Raw genomic sequence first — 22,087 nt, forward strand, 5'->3', positions numbered from 1 at the left:
CCTACACCGAAACGTCGCACTCATTGCAATAAAGAAGTTGGCTATCCATACAAATCAGTGTTCCTTCATCTTCACAACTTCTAAAATGCCTCTCAAAGAAAAATACAAGAAGTTGTTATCCATGAATTTGTCAGTAAGTTACTTCCAAACTTCTCAAATGCAGATCAAAGAAGATACTACTGTTTTGGACATATTCCTTAACAACAAGTTTCAAGAAAACAAATCATACTTGTAAAACTAAGAAATATACCCATCCGTTATTAACACCACAGATTTCCACGTTTTCCCGAATCCGTTCCGATTAACACTTTAAATATGGATATTAATAACAACTTCCGTTCTTTACAAAAACTCATAACAAAGGATAGTCATTTCGTATTGTTTTTAAACTTTATATTAATCGTTAATAACATTTAAACGTAATCTGATCTAACGGTTTAGTATTTTTCCCGCCAATCGCGATACGACTGGTTGGATGAAGGTTTCACATAGGAAGGGTAGTCTGAGCTTTGTACGTAGGATCTGTTGTCCTGGTAGCCTGTGTCTTGCGAGTAGGATCTGTTGTCAGGGTAACCCGAGCCTTGCTTGTAGGATCTGTTGTCAGGGTAACCTGTGTCTTGCGAGTAGGATCTGTTGTCAGGGTAACCCGAGCCTTGCTTGTAGGATCTGTTGTCAGGGTAACCTGTATCTTGCGAGTAGGATCTGTTGTCAGGGTAACCCGAGCCTTGCTTGTAGGATCTGTTGTCAGGGTAACCTGTGTCTCGCGAGTTGGACCTGTTGTCAGGGTAACCCGAGCCTTGCGTATAGGACCTGTTGTCAGGGTAACCCGAGCCTTGCATGTATGACCTGTTGTCAAGGTAACTCGTTCCTTGTGTGTAGGCCCTACTGTCTGGATATCCCGTCCCTTGCATGTAGGCCATGTTGTCAGAGTAGGCCAAATTGCCCTGATAGGCTGTAGGCTGCATGTTAGTGGTGGTGGACACGACCGTCATTGGTGCCATCGGCACCATCACCTGACCATGCCTTGCCTGAAACATGACAGTGTAAGACATTAGTGCAATACTGGGATGAATAAGGGACATCGGCTAAAGCAGTGATCTGCATGGGATGTGAGTTATTTGTCATATTCCCAGAAAATACAGAAATAATTAGTCAAAATTATAAATTATTATTATATCTTTGGTCGACATTTTAGAAGTTTGGAAGTACAATATAAACAAACTTTATGGATAACAACTTCTCTGTTTCGTGAGTGTGACGGTTCGATACAGATTCTTGTACCGTTGTCAAGCAGTTCAAGAATCTGCATCGCAACGTCGCACTCGCGAAATAATTCAAGAAGTTGTTATCCAGAAAGTTTGTCTACATTGCTCAACAGCATATGTTAAAGACAAGACGGTGAGGTGAAAAGAGGTTTAACGTCGTACTGAAGAATATTTAGCTCATATGACGACGTGTATGCGTGTGTATGTGTGGCTGCTTGTACTAGCCCAGACTTAAGCTGGTTTTATCGTGCTAGCTCACTAAGCCCCGTTCACATGCAGCTGTTTGCACACTTATGTATAAATACACACATGAGCAAACTTTACATGCGTGTGTAAATGTGTCATGTGAACGCATTTACTCACGTATGTAAATATTCACTAGGAGCAGATTTACATGTGGTCGGGACCAGGGGCAAAATTATATTTACACATGTGCAAGTTTGCACTGTGAGTAAATTGTGTCATGTCATCTTTATTTAGGGGAAAAGTTACATATTCCGGAAGCAAAACATCACATATGGTCTGACAAACGGTGAACTTCACAACACCAAACAAATTCCCCACAGTTCTAGATTCTGAAGTTGAAGCCACCAAGTATATTGCGATTGCCACTTTCATTCGTACATCCAAAGGTTGGCGAACAGCTTGGTCACTAGCTATTAAGTAATCCTGCAGTTGTGTGCAGATAAGATCGAAAACCAGTCTTTGTCGTCACTAGGTTTATTCATGTCGTTCCAGCAAACAGCGGTCTTTCTTGTGACAGACCTGTTTCAAGAGCAGTACATATCTAATACTGTGTTTGTCTTCTAAAGCGCCAGTGATAAAAGAACATCTTCCTCTGTTTATGTTCAGAGAAACAATGAGACAATTTAATACATTTATTATTTACACTTTCAAGTTTACTCACTCTACATAAATTCAATGTGAACGCAAAGTAAATTTACTATTACACACATGTGTATATTTACACATGTGCAAATGTACTTACATGAGTAAATTTTGTGCAAGTGAATGGGGCTTAAGATACCATGCCGCAGTTAAGCATGACTACCCCACTCAGACATATTATACTGACTCCGAGCCGACCAGTCCTTGATGCACCCATTAATGCTGAACGCCAGGCAGAGACCAACAAGTACAATATTTTAACGTCTTTTGGTATGACGTGGCCGGGGATCGAACCCGCGACCTTCCACTCTGCGGGCGAATGCTCTACCTAACACCTCGAAGGCGGCTTAATGACACAACCTTGTTCATGAACAAATCACCAATCGAAGCCAGCAATCATTGCCGCCTCCACTACAAGAGAGAGAGATGGAATTTAACTACGCCAAAGTCATCCTGATAAAAGATATGGTTGTTCCCTCTACAGAAAGTACAAGCGCTAGTTTATTACAGTTCCCCCCACATTACCGGTTGTCTGCAAGCGAGGATACCACCGAGTATTGTGATGACCAGTGTGAGGACCCAGCCAAGCACCATGCTGATTGAGATGCTGTAGACAACGGCGTAGAAACTCGAGGAAGTAACGGAACAAGCAGCTTGAGATGAGGATCTGAGCAGAGAGTGATATAGTTAGTTTATGATTGGGTGGTTGGGTGAGTGGGTCGGTGGGTGTGTGGGTGGGTGAGTGAGTGAGTGAGTGACTGACTGAGTGAGTGAGTGATGTACGCTACAAATCCCTGTATTCCTCATAAAACCAGCACACTGAAGCATGGCCACTTCAGAAAGTGGTTTATATAGACGATGTACGCAGATTGGAATTATCATTATTATTGACGATATATTTTTTATAGATATATAGATGTATGTTGTTGTTGTTGGGTAGGGTTGAGTGTGAGAATGGGTAGAGTTGGTTTGCATGAGTGACTGGAAATATGGATGGATGGATGGGTGAGTCAGTGAATGGGTGAGTGACTGACTAAGTGGGTGGGCAGGTGGGTATAGGGGGTAGTGTTTCCGCTACGAATACCCTTTCTATTCTCGCGATCTCGACCTTGGGAAACAAGCTTAAAATGCCAAAAGCGCGAGAGTGCGAGATCGCAAGAACGCGAGATTTGGGCCAAATCGCGTTCTCGCGATCTCGCATTCTCGCATTCTCGCACTTTTGCATATTTAGCTTGTTTCCAAAGGTCGAGTTCGCGAGAATGCGAGATCGCGAGAATGTCCCTTACAGTATTCCATACCTTCAGCTGCTTTGTCTGACAATGAAGAGTAGCCTTGATATCAAAACAATGTACGGAGCGAGTGAGTGGCTGAGTTTGGCTAGTAGCGTACCTGCCATTAGACACTTTAGGCACGTGCCTCCACCTAATTATTTCGGCATTTTTTAACATGTGGCCTTATGTTATGGACATGTTATTTTTCGAGAGCAGTCTCCGTTTCTATGAAAGGTGGATAACTCTTATGCTCGTTGCTACTTTGATGCCAACATGGTGTCTGGCACACCAAAAACAACTACCAAGTTTTTTAAGATTTCATCCGTGAAAGATGATACTAATTAGCTTGCTCCTCAGGCAGAGTGAGTGAATGAGTGAGTTTAGTTTCACGCCGCACTCAGCAATATTCCAGCTATATGGCGGCGGTCTGTAAATAATCGATTCTGGACCGGACAATCCAGTGATCAAGAGCATGAGCATCAATCTGCGCAAATGGGAACCGATGACATGTGTCAACCAAGTCAGCGAGCCTGACCATCCGATCCCGTTAGTCGCTTCTTACGACAAGCATAGTCGCCTTTTGTGGCAAGCATGGGTTGCTGAAGGTGGGGAGATTCCGATAGAGAAAATGATGCCTTTAACTCTGACTATATTCCCGTAAAATATATGAGTATGATCAAATTAATCTCTCTCTCTCTCTGATCTGATACAATGCCCTTTTCTGGAATATTGCTAAAAGCGGCGTCAAACCTAACTCACTCACTCCATCTACTTAAGTAACAGGACAGAAAAATGATTAAGGTATTCTCACCCGCACACATTGGAAACGTAAGTGAGACCAGTTAGAGCCAGCAAGGCGATGATGACGAAGATTCCCATTGCCAGCAGAGTAAGGATGCAGAACACCATCTGGACAATGTACTGAGAAGCGATACCATACTGAATTAATTCATTTTAGAACATTATATTTTAGTTTCTCAGGTATTTCCATCAGCATGATAACAAGCGGTCGAAAAATATAAATATCGAGATATTGTACTGGGAAACAATACCATACTGAATTAATTCATTTTAGAACATTATATTTTAGTTTCTCAGGTATTTCCATCAGCATGATAACAAGCGGTCGAAAATATAAATATCGAGATATTGTACTTGGAAACAATACCATACTGAATTAATTCATTTTAGAACATTATATTTTAGTTTCTCAGGTATTTCCATCAGCATGATAACAAGCGGTCGAAAATATAAATATCGAGATATTGTACTGGGAAACAATACCATACTGAATTAATTCATTTTAGAACATTATATTTTAGTTTCTCAGGTATTTCCATCAGCATGATAACAAGCGGTCGAAAAATATAAATATCGAGATATTGTACTGGGAAACAATACCATACTGAATTAATTCATTTTAGAACATTATATTTTAGTTTCTCAGGTATTTCCATCAGCATGATAACAAGCGGTCGAAAAATATAAATATCGAGATATTGTACTGGGAAACAATACCATACTGAATTAATTCATTTTAGAACATTATATTTTAGTTTCTCAGGTATTTCCATCAGCATGATAACAAGCGGTCGAAAATATAAATATCGAGATATTGTACTGGGAAACAATACCATACTGAATTAATTCATTTTAGAACATTATATTTTAGTTTCTCAGGTATTTCCATCAGCATGATAACAAGCGGTCGAAAAATATAAATATCGAGATATTGTACTGGGAAACAATACCATACTGAATTAATTCATTTTAGAACATTATATTTTAGTTTCTCAGGTATTTCCATCAGCATGATAACAAGCGGTCGAAAATATAAATATCGAGATATTGTACTGGGAAACAATACCATACTGAATTAATTCATTTTAGAACATTATATTTTAGTTTCTCAGGTATTTCCATCAGCATGATAACAAGCGGTCGAAAAATATAAATATCGAGATATTGTACTGGGAAACAATACCATACTGAATTAATTCATTTTAGAACATTATATTTTAGTTTCTCAGGTATTTCCATCAGCTGATAACAAGCGGTCGAAAAATATAAATATCGAGATATTGTACTGGGAAACAATACCATACTGAATTAATTCATTTTAGAACATTATATTTTAGTTTCTCAGGTATTTCCATCAGCATGATAACAAGCGGTCGAAACATATAAATATATAAAATGTACGGAAAAGCAAAACCATACTGAACTAATTCGTTTCAGGTCATCCGTATTTTTCCCATCTCCATCCTCAAACAACAAGAGATTGGGTGGGGAAAATAAAAAAGAAAGATAAAAAAACTGTTCATTAATTGTGTAGCTTATTGTATGAGATTATAAATTTAGATCAGTTTGTACTAGTTCTTAGAGTCATGTATTTGTTTGTTTATTGTTTTACGCCGCACTCAGCAATGTTCCAGCTATATGGCGGCGGTCTGTAAATAATCGAGTCTGGACCAGACAATCCAGTGATCAACAGCAAGAGCATCAATCTGCGCAATTGGGAACCGATGACATGTGTCAACCAAGTCAGCGAGCCTGACCACCCGATCCCGTTGGTCGCCTCTTACGACAAGTATGGGATACTGAAGGTTCATTCTAACCCGGACCTTCACGGGTCGAAGGCGGTCTGTAAATACTCCAGTCTAAACCTTACAATCCAGGGGTTGACATCATGAGCACTGATCTACGCAGTGGGGATGACCAACCGATCCCGCTTGTCGCCTCTTAAGACAAATTCTAACCGTTCACGGTTTGCAATAGAAAATATACCCCCGTGTTGGGTGAAGGCTAAAACGGCAATACTGGCTCGTCCCGCCGAAGATACTGGTTCTATTCCTTGCATATTGTTGAAATGAACATTCACTCACTCAGTCACTCGCTCACTCACTCACTCACTCACTTTTTGCTCGCTTTTTGCATCTAGGAAGATTGTGAGTTACTTACGGCGCATTTCGATTTCGTGCATGTTCCAATGAGTCCGAGAAGCCCTGGGACAATGTACTGAAACGATAACAAGTTTGTTTATATTGTTTGTTTATTGTTTAACGAGCTACTCCGCAATATTCCAGCCATATAACGGTTATCTTTAAACAATAGTCTTGACCAGAAAATCCAGTGATTGACATCACGAGCACATACATGTATGAAGAGAAATAATAATAAAAGCTTTTCAAGTTTTTCAGTATTGTGTTTAGTCTATCTTGAATCGTTTTGTTTTGTTGTTGTTTAACGCCACACTCAGCAATATTCCAATTATATGACGGCGGTCTGTGAATAATCGAGTTTGGAATAGACAATCCATTGATCAGCAGCATGAACATTGATCATCAGTACAGCGAGCCTGACCACCCAATCCCGTTAGTCGTCTCTTACGACAAGCATGGGTTGCTGAAGACTAATTCTAATCCTGATCTTCACGAGTGGAGCACAGACTGAATTTCGTGTTCATATCCATTCATTCACAAGGGTAATGATATTGCGCTTAAAACAAGGTAGACAACATGGAAATGCAATTCAAATGAATCATTATTTACTTACAGCAAAACCGATACTCCACAAGGGAACGGTTGAAATGCCCGCAACACTCACTCCAGCGAGTACGCTGTCAATATAGACTCCCGACAATGCACTGTAGATGATACCTGTTGATTAATATAGGATTGGTTATTACTAAACAATTCTGAGCGTGTCTCCGAGCGTGCACGCTCATCGCGAAAATGGTTTGGATGTACTTCAACGTTTTGCAGTAATCTTTATTAAGGTGGCTTCATGCCCCACTTTCGAACAAATAAAAGGTTTGGCTCTACCTCATTCCTCCAGAATGAATTAACTTTTATAGTTATTGTCGATGCTTCTTTTAAACTAATATTTCCAGGCGTTTCTGAAATTGGTTTTGGAACAGAAATCTGTAAATAAAAGAGACAAAACCCGTTCCACATCCATAAGATATCTAAAAGCAGAGTTGATTTACAATTCCGTCTATATCAGCAGCAGGTGTTTGTGTATCGCTATCATTTGATGATGATTCAATGTATTCGCGCCCAATCGGTGGCACCGGTTATAAACAAACGCAAAGGCTAGGCAATAGTTCAGCGGAACAACCACGGGAACGTGAAGTTCAAGACAAAATAGGATCTACACTGGACATCAGTTTTGTCACTGCTGTTTGTCGAATTTGAAATGCCCTCCACATGTGAGCCCAAAAACATTTTGAAAGCTTCATTGAGGCCTTGAATGTGGTAAGCTTGATCGCATAACTTCTGAGCTAGAGTAATATGACGCTCTTTGAAGTCTTGATAATAACAGCACGCTCAATTGGACCTAAATATTTGTTAAATGTAAACATCAAAGGCTGGAGCTGTTGAAATATTGCTCTTCAGAAAGGGAAATTTAACCATAAAAGAATAATAATGTGTCCATTTATATAGCGCCAAACTCCACGCATAGCACATTATTACCCCTGAAAACCCAAGCTGGCTGTAAGGCGCGATAGGGTTATAGTCACATGACTTATAATCTGAGTGAACAGAGGCAATTTTGAACAAACTCACTTGCCTAAGGTGAGACCACATGTATCACATTGTTTAGTGCTAGGAACGCTCAGGAGTCAATCTGCCAAACACGGCCACCCATCCAATGACTCTCCGCCCCCGACGTTGCTTAACTTCACCTGGTTTGTGACCTAAACTCAGTGCACAGGACCACTGTGTGTCAGTTTAAGTTTAAGCACTCTGAATCTTTATGGATAGATCTAAATCTGAAACACATGAGGGGTCTCACCGGTCTCTTTTATTTCAAGTTCAGATGGGTTAATCAGTGGAAGGGGAGTGTTATTTTGATAGTTATCCAATGATAAAAGATCATCGATAAATCTGAACCTAAGTTTATACTTCTTGGAGAAATCACGTTGCTCTGATTTTGCCAACCCGAGCAGAAACTCGCACTCATGCATAAACAGATTCTCAATTAGGGGCCACAGCTGGTATCTGTGGGGTGCCTTCTTCTCATCTAAATGTTTCAACCCCACATTTGCGTAACAGTTACCAATGAGGAGTGAGTGGTTTAATTTTACATCGCTTTCAGAAATATTCCAGAAACATCACAACGGGGGACACCAGAAATGGGCTTAACATATTGTACCCATGTGGGGAATCGGACCCGGGTCTTTAACGTGACGAGCGAACGTTACCGATGAGGAAGTCCAATATTTTGCATATTGTTTTGTCCCTATACTTAAAATACTTCATGAAGTTCTGAAGATAGATATGAAACTAAATCAATGCTCACCATTTCCATTAAACTTCAAATAAGTTTTTTGTTTAGGTTTGCAACGAGGGATGGTAGTGTACAAAGTTGACAAATCATGTTTATTTGTAATATCACCTTAGTTACCTTATACTCAATGTGCAAGCTTTGTTTCAGAGTATGAGCTAAAATTGTACAGCACAATGGTAATATTGAGTCACATGAGTGAGTGAGTTCAGTTTTACACCGCTTTTAGCAATATTCCAGCTCTATTACGGCGGAGGACACCATAAATGGGCATTGTACCAATGTGTGGAATCGAACCCGGGTCGTCGGCGTGACGAGCGAATACTTTAACCACTAGACTACCCCGTCACCCCTATTGAGCTAAGGAGCAATGATACCATAATAATGTTCATGAACAGATTCACACAATTCATGTAATATGTCGACAGGGAACAGTAAAACAACAAGAGTATCACCAAGTCATATATACTCACGGGTATGTGAATATAACAGTACCCAACAATACAATATTAGATATATTATTGGGCTATAGATTATCAACAACCAAAGTTATATCCCAACACAAGGGACCATGGAACTGACGGCACACATACTACCTACATGACACCCAAGCAGGATTATACCCATCTTTACTCGATGACGATCCTGTGAAAAAATAGTGAAGAAATATTCTAAATCTAATATTCTGACATTTATATCAATACTTTAAATGACGGGGAACCTATCGCGAACCTATCGATATTCAGTTGTCCATTCATAAAATCTGCTTTGATCTGTTCAATTGACGTTTTATGTTACAATCCCTCTATAAATTACAATTCTTATATTATAGTATAACCTACTAACGAGGTCGAGCTGTACTACAGTCTAACACTGCATTGCTGTACAACCTACTAACGAGGTCGAACTGTACCACATGCTAACACTGCACTGCTGTACAACCTACTAACGAGGTCGAACTGTACTACAGGCTAACACTGCACTGCTGTACAACCTACTAACGAGGTCGAACTGTACTAAAGGCTGACACTGCACTGTTGTACAACCTACTAACGAGGTCGAACTGTACTACAGTCTAACACTGCACTGCTGTACAACCTCCTAACGAGGTCGAGCTGTACTACAACGAGGTCGAGCTGTAACTAACACTGCACTGCTGTACAACCTACTAACGAGGTCAGAGCTGTACTACAGAGCTACTACACTGCACTGCTGTACAACCTACTAACGAGGTCGAGCTGTACTACAGACACTGCTGCACACCTACTAACGAGGTCACTGTACTACAGGCTAACACTGCACTGCTGTACAACCTACTAACGAGGTCGAACTGTACTACAGTCTAACACTGCACTGCTGCACAACCTACTAACGAGGTCGAACTGTACTACAGACTAACACTGCACTGCTGTACAACCTACTAACGAGGTCGAACTGTACTACAGGCTAACACTGCACTGCTGTACAACCTACTAACGAGGTCGAACTGTACTACAGTCTAACACTGCACTGCTGTACAACCTACTAACGAGGTCGAACTGTACTACAGTCTAACACTGCACTGCTGTACAACCTCCTAACGAGGTCGAGCTGTACTACAGTCAGACACTGCACTGCTGTACAACCTCCTAACGAGGTCGAGCTGTACTACAGGCTAACACTGCACTGCTGTGCTAAAACTGGTGAGATTGAGAAACATAACAGGCTTACTGACAATTGTGAAAACGTCCAAACCATATACTGATTGCCAGAGCGTGACTGTTATACAGATTTAGATCGTACGCCACATAACAACCTGTCGTTATATTTCAAATTAACGTTAGTGTACCTTATGCCAACCACAAACTATGAACTATGCAATAACGTGGTCTTGTAAAACACTTTAACTTAAACCAAGGTCGGAGTTTTCTTCAGAGACAGGATCCTCTTACTGTGTCACAGATAAACATGTTACCTTTCGGTGCATAACGACATGGCGTAGCACAGACTCGTGGTGAACAATTGAACTACTACTTGAAAACGACGCCTCCACGTACTCACCACACGCTATAACTAATCCCGATATGACTCCATTGGCGATGTTAACTCCCCGCTTTTCTTCGTCAGCCATCTTGGTGTTGTGCTGTCCTATATTTTACATACTAGTCAAAACGTTTAGCAATCGCCCCTTTCTTCTTTTCATCAATGTCCTGTTCCGCCCATGTTTCACAATACTGCCCGATCGTGTTCACCGTTGCGTGATGTAAGGTAACTACTAGTTTGAGTATTCGGAAGACCTGGCTTTGTTGAGCAATATATACAGTTTGTTCAGCGAGAGATAGTCTCGGGTATATCAGGTTGTGTAGACGGGCTCGGGTAATGTTCTTAGAATACGCTGTGAATGTTACCGTTGTGACACGTGCGTCACTGATACTTGTAAATAATGCATGGCAAGACCTTGTATGTATTGTTATCAAGTAATTGGTTCATGGAGTTGCGGGGCGCCACAGGCCCGGGTTTGACGCTCCTGGATTGCTCTCAAGTATTCAACGGCGGTGGGATAGCCTGGTGGTTGAAGCGTCTAATCGTTACGCCACAGGTCCGGGTTTGACGCTCCTGGATTGCTCTCAAGTATTCAACGGCGGTGGGATAGCCTGGTGGTTGAAGCGTCTGCTCGTCACGCCACAGGCCCGGGTTTGATGCTCCTGGATTGCTCTCAAGTATTCAACGGCGGTGGGATAGCCTGGTGGTTGAAGCGTCTGCTCGTCACGCCACAGGTTCGGGTTTGACGCTCCTGGATTGCTCTCAAAGTATTCAACGGCGGTGGGATAGCCTGGTGGTTGAAGCGTCTAATCGTCACGCCACAGGTCCGGGTTTGACGCTCCTGGATTGCTCTCAAGTATTCAACGGCGGTGGGATAGCCTGGTGGTTGAAGCGTCTGCTCGTCACGCCACAGGCCGGGTTTGACGCTCCTGGATTGCTCTCAAGTATTCAACGGCGGTGGGATAGCCTGGTGGTTGAAGCGTCTGCTCGTCACGCCACAGGCCCGGGTTCGATGCTCCTGGATTGCTCTCAAGTATTCAGGGATGGTGGAATAGCCTTGCGGTTAAGCGTTTGCTCGTCACAAAAGGCCCGGGTTCGACTCTCTTGGATTGCTTGCAAGTATTCAACGGCGGTGGGGTAGCCAAGTAGTTAAAGCGTTCGCTCAGCACAGTAAAGGACCTTTTTCGATTCCACTGAATTGTTGTCAAGTACTCAACGGCGGTGGGGTAGCCAGGTGGTTAAAGCGTTCGCTCGTCACACCAAAGGACCGGGTTAGATTCCCCCGAATTGTTATCAAGTACTCAGGGGCGGTGGGGTAGCCTAGTGGGTAAGGCGTTCGCTCGTCACACCAAAGGAACGGGTTCGATTCACATGGATTGCTCTCAAGTACTCAGGGGCGGTGAAGTAGTCTAGTGGGTAAGGCGTTCGCTCATCACACCAAAGGAACGGGTTCGATTCACAGGATTGAACGGGTGGGGTAGTCTAGTGGGTATTCGCTCATCACACCAAAGGAACGGGTTCGATTCACATAGATTGTTCTCAAGTACTCAGGGACGGTGGGGTAGTCTAGTGGGTAAGGCGTTCGCTCATCACACCAAAGGAACGGGTTCGATTCACATAGATTGTTCTCAAGTACTCAGGGACGATGGGGTAGCCTAGTGGGTAAAGCGTTCGCTCGTCACGCCAAAGGCCCGGGTGACATGTATCAACCATATCAGCGAGCCTGACCACCCCACCCGTTAATCGCCTCGTACGGCGACGATTATACAATACATACATTTTGCGGCCAAATACAAACAACTAGATCATCACCATGTTACGTATGTAACTAGACTGAGTTTGGTTTTACGCCGTTTTTAGCAATATTCCAGCAAATCGGGCTATATACACCAGGGACTGTTGGTACATTATACCCATGGCATTCGAACCCGGGTCTTCGTTGCCGACGAGCCAAGGTTTAACCACTAGGTTAAAGATGACCGCCCCTCACCATGATATCGTAAACTAGTATGTTTGACCTAAAGAATACGGTTATTTACGATACAATAAAACGGGCTATATATCAGGGACTGCGATATGACTCAATTTATGACTATCTTGCAGTTATAAACCCAACTTGTATCGTAAAACATCTTGACTGTGTTTGCAACTGGTGTGGTTCAGGGTCCACATTCTATGTTGAAGTTATAAACAACGTTGGTCATGGTGGAGAGTCACGTTGGTCACATGGGCTAAAGGAAAATTATTCAGGTACAGAGTATGATAACGACTGTTTGATAGGAGCGTTGAGAACAAACATGACTAAAATCAGTCTAAGTAAACTTAGGCTCAGTATTATTCGTTACACTGCTATACTGAGTCTAACAAACCCTATAGTAGCAGATCGAGTCAGCTAACATTTTGAATTGACCAATCAGAACACAGCTTAAGCTTACCAAATCGCGACAGTTAACATTCGTACATACCGTTTGAACCTTTACCTCAAACACTTGAAAGATTCCGAATGCTATTTTCCGCACAATCGCTTCCGAGTGATACACGTGCAGGACGCATGTGTGGACACAAGGGGGCGTTCAGGTCAGTACATGGTGACACCACAAGTTCTGCAAGTGTTTGAGGATGTTGGTGACGTTTACGGACGCGTCCATCATGTTCATCCCATAGATATCGGGTTCAGATCAGGCGATTTGGAAGGCCAGGGAAGGACATTGACGTTTGCATTGGCGCAATAGGCACCTGTTACAAAAGCTTTGTGGGGTCTAGTGTTGTGTTGAAACAGATCCCTCTGGCTGTAGAAAAGTGGGAGGGGGTGTGGTTCCAGGATGTTGTCGATGTAGCGATTTGCTGAAGATGGCCTTGAACCACCACTAGCTCTGATCTACCCCTGTAGGACATGTTTCCCCACACGATGACGCTATCTCCACCACATCTGTCCACCTGTCGAACGCAGTTCTGCGCAAAACGTTCGTGTTGACGTCAATAGACACGTTGCCTCCCTCCCCAAGGAGGAAACGCGATTCATCGCTAAGCCAAACGTGTCGCCAATTCCCCAGGTTCCAAGCCTGTACCCTGTTGCAACAGTAGACACGTCGTTGTCGGTGTAGTCGTGTCAGGACAGGTCCAAATTGTGGTCGATATGCTCGAATTCCCACTTCTCCCTTCTTATGGTTTGGTAAGAAATTCTTCGAAGACCAGGCACCTGTCCTGCAGTGCCCGTTGCTGTAGCAAATCGGTGACGTAGGTGAAACACCCGGATGAATCAGTCCTGAGCAGGAGTGGTCACTCTTGGTCTTTCACTTCTGGGACGATCTTGGGTCGAAATGAAGCGGGTATATCGATGCCATAATCGCGATATGGTGCTGTGGTGGACGTTGAAGTGCCCTGCAACAACAGACTGGGACTCCACTGCTTCCAAACGTCCAAGTAGGTCAGTATTTCGGTCAGTAGCATTCAATCAGGGCATTTTTTGTCTTCGTTTACGTCGAACATTTCGTAATGAAATGATGAATTTGGTTTGGCTTTTTACAGTCGACATAACTTACCATGTTTCCGACACATTGAACGTAAAGCATGGAAAACAATTTCTGCATGCACTTTTCATCGTTTTCATTTTTTTATAACAAAGGTTTACAAACACATTTTGGGATGCGTTTGCGCGCTATACACAACAACCACGACATGATTAACGGGATTCAAACATAGGAATGGCCTTAATGACGACTGTTGTCATTTTTTGAAGATATATTTTGCTAGTTCAATACAGACGTTACGTTTGTTGCTTGAAAATAATAAACACATTTTCCCAAGAGTTGGGAACATATAATATTAGTATGAAATATGACTGGAGCAAATCTGAATAAAGTGGCACGCTAAACAAAATTGGAATTTATCCTCAACGATAATACACAATAGGCACAGCCGTTCTTGTCTTGGTATTTTGTGATGTCTGCCCGTTCCTACGAGAAGACTGTGGTCAGAGGTATTGAATCTCAATGTCGATACATCTTTGTTTGTAATCCTGTACGAATAAATCAACACTTCCAACACATTGTTGAATAGTAGCCTCTGCAAATCCATGAGAAAAGAGCAACGATTTTATATTAAAAGCCCAGCAAACACCACGATTTTCTCCTCTTTTGTATTGGAAGATGCATGTTTTACTGAATATTGTATAACAGTCTTGTGACATTAGTCTTAATCTAACGATCTTTAAATAATGAGATAATTTAACAGATGTTCTAGTCAAAACCACTTTTGCGAAGATATTTGGTGTATTTTTATGTAATCCCATGGAGAGTTAACCTACCGGGATTAGTCAAATGACTTTTAATCTTGTGACGCCTCACAAGGTGCTTGGTTTAACCGGGGAGAAAGGTCTGTGCCTGCGCATACTTTATCCTTAGCGCCACCGGTTTATATCAGACGCTCTACAAATGTATATTTAGTGTTTCCCCCAGGATCCAAAAAGTGCCAAGATTTCCAAGTATACTATCCAAAAAAAGAAACGCATAGGTCAGAAATCTGTTGCGGAAATGTTATATTTTCAACTGTATAACTCGTCCACAAATAGACTTTAGTACATGAATTTTTACATCAGTTTAGAAGAAGGAAATGTCTATACAACCAAGTGGATAATTTTAGATAACGGAGACGATGAGCGCGATGGTGACGACGTAGCACGGTCCCGACGTCGGGTCTCCTGGTTCTCAGTCCAATCTCTCTCAACCTGTTCCGTACAGTTTGACCAGATATCCTCCGAAGTCAGATGTACCTATCTTGGGCTGCAGTGGTGACTCGATGTCTTCCCTTACGGGGACGGTCATTTGTTATACCTGTTTGGTTGTAACGAACTGCAAGCAGTGATATCGTGCTTATACTAACATTTAGACGCCTAGCAACAGAAAATTGGTAATCTCCAGCGTGCATTCTTTCAATGGCGATGTTCAGTGTCGCGGCGTCAAGACGTGGCGTAGTGATTTGACCTTGAAACTCCTTCAAAACGAATGCCGATTTCCGAAAGTAATCAGGATTTTTATAGCCAGACAGTGCATGCTCTTTGCTGCACAATTTCAATTGGGAGGTGATTTCTGTTGCGTTGTGGCGATGCCTTTTTAATCTTTGTAAGAAATCTCATCAAAATCAACATTTTCAGGTAAAGTCGATTATTTACTTGTGCAATTTTGTAAAATCATGTCAACAACACTTTTGTTACATATTTTGACGATTGTTTGAACACAACAGGTAATTAATAGATTCTGAAAAATACAAAACGCCTATGCGTATCTTTTTTGGGGGGATAGTATATTATGTTTAGTTCTTAAAGGCTCAAAGTGCATAGTTATTTCACATAACTTTTCACAACTAAAAACCCAAGTGTTAAGATCAATTCTTGTATTCAAAGAAAAGCAGGGTGCCAAATAAAAAGGGGAGGGCGCTGCACCCTGCTAAAAATGCCTGGGGTTTACACATGTCCGTAAACTGTGTTAAGGGGCGAACATATATACTATGCAAACACCAGATGAGGCACGTCAGATGTTATTGGACATTATTCCTCTCCAATATGGCACCACTCGCCAATCACGAAAAATCGAGAGTATTCATTAACGAAGAATAATATGTAACGACTCAAAGAAATCAAGTTTTGAGCAATTAATTTCAACCCACGCCGATGGGAGATATCTGTGTGTAATGTACCAACGAAGACACCAAGAGATCAGTTAAGTCGAATCTTACGACAAGCAAGAAGAAGACCGTGAAGATCCGGGTTAGAATTGATCTACAGTAAGCCATCCTTGTCGTAAGAGGCCACTGGCGGGATCGGGTAGTCAGGTTCGTATTCGAATTGTGCAGATCGATGCTCATGCTGTTGATCACTGTATTATCTGTTCTAGACTCGATTATTTACAGACCGCCTCCATATAGCTGGAATATTGCTGAATGCGGCGTTATACAACAACCAAAGCAAACCGAAACAGTCCACCCGGTAAGTCACCTCACACGACAAGCAATACCCGTGAAGATCCGGGTTAGAATTGATCTTCATCAACCTATGCTTGTCGTAAGAGGCCACTGGCGGGATTGAGTGGTCAGGCTCGCTGACTTGATTGACACATGTCATCGTATCCGAACTGCGTAGATCGATGCTCGTGCTGTTGATCACTGTATTGTCTGGTCCAGATTCGATTATTTAAGGTCCGACGTCATGTAGCTGGAATATTGCCAGTGAGGCGTTATACAACAGCCAAACCAAACCGAAACAGTCCATCCGGTAAGTCGCCTCATACGACAAGCAAGGGTTGCTTCGGACTAATTCTAACCCGGATATTCACGGTTTGGTGACTCAAGTAATCTATAATACTTTAATGTCATACAAACATTAATTCAGGAATGTGAAATTGACATATCTTACCTTTCTGTCGCATACATTAGATATCAACAACTGTGACGAATGACACGCTTCTTAAAACGGGACTCACGAAGATCCGGGTTAGAATTGATCTTCAGCAACCCGTGCCTGTCGTTAGAGTTGACTAACGGGATCGGGTGGTCAGGTTCGCTGACTTGGTTGACACATGTCATCGTATCTGAATTGCGTAGATCGATGCTCAAATTGAAGCTGTTGATCACTGTATTATCTCACTTAATCATGTCCCTTTGACTCGTTTATTTACAGAATGCATAATACGGATAACGTATTGGGCATTGACTGATTACCTCCACTAGCTAACCTTTAGCCCCATACAGTTACGGCGTATTGACCTTGCAACGTTCGACGTCGTAGCTGAGCACAACTGTGGAGTAGCCTAGAGTTAAAGCGTTCGCTCGTCACGCCAGAGGCCTGGGTTCGATTCCTCATATAGGCACATTGTGTGAAACCCATTTCTGGACTTCCCCGCCGTGTTATTGCTGGAATATTGCTAAAGGCGACGTAAAACTTACTCACTCACTCACTCGCTCACTGTTTGGGTGTCCGTTATCTCCCCAACACATACTTTTGCACTGCATCGTTTGTTATTGAGACAGCTGGCGTGAAAGTCTAGCCAACTCACACTTTCTACCATTAGATTCCAGCAACTGACTCAGATCGTGAAAACCTCCACGTGACCAGGCTGGAGCAGTGAAATATTGAAATGGGAACTGGAATGGGGCTTGCTTTTTACGTATTTCAGATTATCTATGACGCAAAATCATGTCACGCGTGTTAAACCTTCACACAGCGACATTTAATTATTAATCTGTTTCCAATTTCGTACTTGTTTTGCAACGTCGATTTTTCGACTGGTTGAAGTCTCACACTGGAAGAGTCTACCTTCCTATATATGTCATAAACAAGGAATGGTTGTCGCTTAGTCCCGTTAGTTCTTTTGGATGGGTGTAACTTATTTCCATACAGAATGTTGGGCATATTAACATTCAAATTCTGCTTCGTGACACAATTTATTGTTTGGGGTATTTACTTGTGTATGAAATATATATTTCAAACTGAATGGTTTGCATTTTTAAGCATGGGAACGTTTTAAATCTGAAAACTATACTCATGCCAATAATGGTTGTCACCCACTTCAATTTTTTTATTGGAGGGGTGTGGTGCTTGTGTGAGGTGTGTGGGGTTTGGGGTGGGGACGGGTGACAACCATTATTGGCATGAGTATATTATGAACATATCATGACCATCTCCTTTCCTTCCATCAACTCGACCAAAAGGAAAGAAATTTCCACAATTCAAATTATCATTTCCATCGCCATTGCGAACGCGGTCACCTATGCGCATCATTTAAAAATCAAAACCTCACTGGATGCAAACATTCTGACAGAGATAAAACGGCTTGACGTCAAGATTTCGTTTTGTAATTTCACGCTACCTTGAATATATATCCGTAACATATTTTTATAGGCTACAAGATACCATTTCAATTCAATGTATACTCTCCCAAAAAAGAAACGCATCATGAAAATAGCAATTTCATGTAGCAATGAATTAAAACGTGATTCATTTTACAAAAGGTTTTGCTCTGTTTATGAGTCCTATGGTGTTTATGTTTTGAAACATCACAACAAAACGCACCATCCGTAAAATACCCGTATTTAACAGCATGATTTTCAATTTCGGCGTGTAGTGTCACAGAATACACAATTCACATGCAATGCACGTGAAAGTTGGGGATCAGATAGTCTCAATGCTGGGTATAAAAGGTTGATCGCTGTCTGTCGATTATTCACTGTATTTGGAATATTGTTGACGAACGCAAAATGCCACGTCTAAATGAAGCCAACCGTCATATCGCCATTGGTTTGCTTATAGCTGGCCAGTCTCAACGTGCAGTTGCCCGACGCATGAATGTTCACCAAAGCACCATTTCACGGCCCTGGGAGAGATATCGCCGGCAGAATGCGATAGCAGATGCCCCTCGTAGTGGGCGACCTCGAGCGACCACTGCGGCGCAGGATCGCTACATCCGGGTACATCACCTGCGTCATCGAACAGCTACGGCGACCAGTACCGCTCGACAAATACCCGGATTGAGGAGGCTTTCTGCACAGACCGTCAGGAACAGGTTGAGAGAGGCTGGTTTACGTGCCAGAAGACCTTATTTTGGCCCTGTGCTTCGACAACAACATCGTCGACATCGAGTTCAATGGTGCACCAACGTTCAGGCCTGGAACCTACCGAATTGGCGTAGAATCTGGTTCAGTGATGAATCACGATTTCTATTGGAACGACGCGATGGAACAATGCGGGTGTACAGACGTCGACGTGAACGTTTCGCCGACGCTTGCGTTCCCCAAGTGGACAGATTCGGCCGGGGAAGTGTTATGATGTGGGGAGCGATCACCTGCCGTAGGAGAAGTGATTTGGTGATGATCCAGGGCAACCTGACAGCTGAACGGTACTGTGACGAAATCCTACGCCCACACCTCCTTCCAATCATTGATCGCCAGAGGGAGTTGTTTCAACAGGACAATGCCAGGCTCCACACAGTACGTCACAGTCCTCCAGAACCACAACATCAATGTGCTCCCCTGGCCCTCAAGATCACCGGACTTAAACCCGATCGAACATCTGTGGAATTCCCTGGACAGACGGGTGCGACGCCGTAACTCTCAGCCCCAGACACTTCAGCAACTCGCCCAGGCACTACAGACTGAGTGGGCTGCGATTGGGCGACACGAAATTCTGACACTTATTCGTTCGATGCCGAGGCGATGCCGTGCAGTTCTGGATGCCCACGGTGGTCACACGAGGTATTGACTTCAGCGCCACCACACGTCTCCATGTGACACTCAAACTGACTTTCCTCGAGTTGGTGCCAAAGACGGATAAGTCTACATTTCATTTACTCATAAAGACAACAAGATGTTTCCAAATAAACATTAAAAACAGTTGAAATTCCTATATGCGTTTCTTTTTGGGAGTATATATGTTAAAGTCGTTCAGCTGTATATCATGTATAATGTACGAGTGTTGCCATTTCATTGAGTCGCTTTTATTTCTCAAATAACAACCAGTTAAAACTTGTTTAAAGACCCATCGTTACACTAGTTTGATTTCCCGTTTTCTGTGCATGAGATGCATGACATTATTGGGGAGCATTTGGTGCACTGCATCAGCGTCAGTAACTATACAGGGGCGGTGGGGTAGCCTAGTTGTTAAAGCGTCTGCTCATCCCACCGAAGACCCGGGTTCGATTACCCACATGGGTACAATGTGTGAAGCCCATTTCTGGTGTCCCCCGCCGTGACATTGCTGGAATATTGCTAACAGCGGCGTAAAACAAAACTCACTCACTCACTCACTATTAAATATACTGGTAAACAAATTGTGATTTGAAGCACAGATTGTCTCTGCAATAATACATTTTATGTGCGCTTCTGACACTTTCAATTTTGTAACTATTTGTTGGGTGTTTGTTGAACGTAATACAGAGCAATATTCCAGTTATATGATTTGTGTGCTTGTTTGTTGTTTAACGTCGCACTTAGCCTGTAAACAGTCATGTTTTGTGCTGGGTTAAAAAATAAATAATAACAATATATAAATACAAAAACAAATATATATTTCTGGGTATAGCTTGTATACCAGGGTATTCCTGCCTCAAAGATTAACTACAATACTGACTATTAATGGGATTTTCCAACTTCTAGGTCAAATTGAAACTGAACATGAGAACACGACATTGGGATAATTAAACTAAATATTAATAATAATAACAAGGGCAGTGAGAAAATTTGCACCGATTCACGCTGTAGTTGCTCGGAGGTACAAAACATGGAGAAGGGGCCTTAACTCTGTAGGACATAATTTCAAGACAACAATTCTCATGTTTGAAATTCTTACCAGAAACATGGTATATGAATATCAATCGCTCAAGCTTAAATACATTCTGGGAGACGTCCCAAACGTGCACCTCTGTAACATCTGTGTGATTTTGGGTTTATGACACTTAGGCATTTCCATAGGAGTGAGTGAGTGTGTTTGGTTTTACGCCGCTTTTAGCAATATTTCAGCAATATCACGGCGGGGGACACCAGAAATGGGCTTCACACATTGTACCCATGTGGGGAATCGAACCCGGGTCTTCGGCGTGACGAGCAAACACTTTAACCACTAGGCTACCCCACTGCCTCGCATCTCCACATGAACCAATTTCGTCCCATTCCTCGATGATCTGTTTCTGCAACACATGAGCCGGAATTTCTAACACATTGGCAACATTAGATCAGGGCTATCTTGCTAAGACATTTATCTCACACTTCATTTATATTGATTCTCTGATATCCTTCAACAGTAGCCATGTAGCCAAATCATTTCCAGTGATTTACCAACCTGAACTAATAAAATAAGGGCCAGCGTAACCAACACATCTGTTTCATATCTAGATCTGTTCTTGAAGCTTGTCAAACTAAACAGACCCGTGAAGATCCGGGTTAGAATTGACCTTCAGTAACCCATGCTTGTCGTTAGGGGTGACAAACGGGATCGGGTGGTCAGGTTCGCTAACTTGCTTGACACATGTCATCGTATTCCAGTTGCTTAGATCGATTCTCATGCTATTGATCACTGGATTGTCAGGTCGAGTTACATACCGCTGCCGACAGACCGAATATTTATGTGTGCGGCGTTAAACAACAAGCCATCCAATCAATAAGACAGTGTGTCAAACGGGGTCTCTTAAACCTCCCAATAGTCATATGTCCCTTAATGTATTGAGCAATACACCAACAGCGTCAGCTTTGGTTTCTTGTTTTCACTCTGAGGTACATTTGAGAATACTCTTCCTACAACGACTTGAAAGTGGTTCCACGTGCTCATAACTAGTTTTATCAATGTTACAACATTCAGGGCCTCAGTAA

At 42.4% G+C, this 22,087-nt stretch overlaps 1 protein-coding gene across 1 annotated transcript; it reads right to left on the minus strand.

Annotated features, from left to right (window-relative positions):
• Positions 1-375: 375 nt before the first annotated feature.
• On the minus strand, positions 376-11,055 carry LOC124257998. Its single transcript, XM_046692075.1, has 6 exons — positions 10,754-11,055; positions 6,980-7,083; positions 6,386-6,442; positions 4,236-4,345; positions 2,679-2,820; positions 376-1,028 (listed from the first exon to the last, which is right to left on the minus strand). The coding sequence occupies exons 1-6, from the start codon at positions 10,821-10,823 to the stop codon at positions 438-440; spliced, it is 1,074 nt and encodes a 357-aa protein (XP_046548031.1). The 5' UTR covers positions 10,824-11,055; the 3' UTR covers positions 376-437.
• Positions 11,056-22,087: the final 11,032 nt, after the last annotated feature.

This window comes from Haliotis rubra, unplaced genomic scaffold (assembly GCF_003918875.1).
Source record: "Haliotis rubra isolate DU_JTF1 unplaced genomic scaffold, ASM391887v1 Scf68, whole genome shotgun sequence".
NCBI lineage: Eukaryota > Metazoa > Mollusca > Gastropoda > Lepetellida > Haliotidae > Haliotis > Haliotis rubra.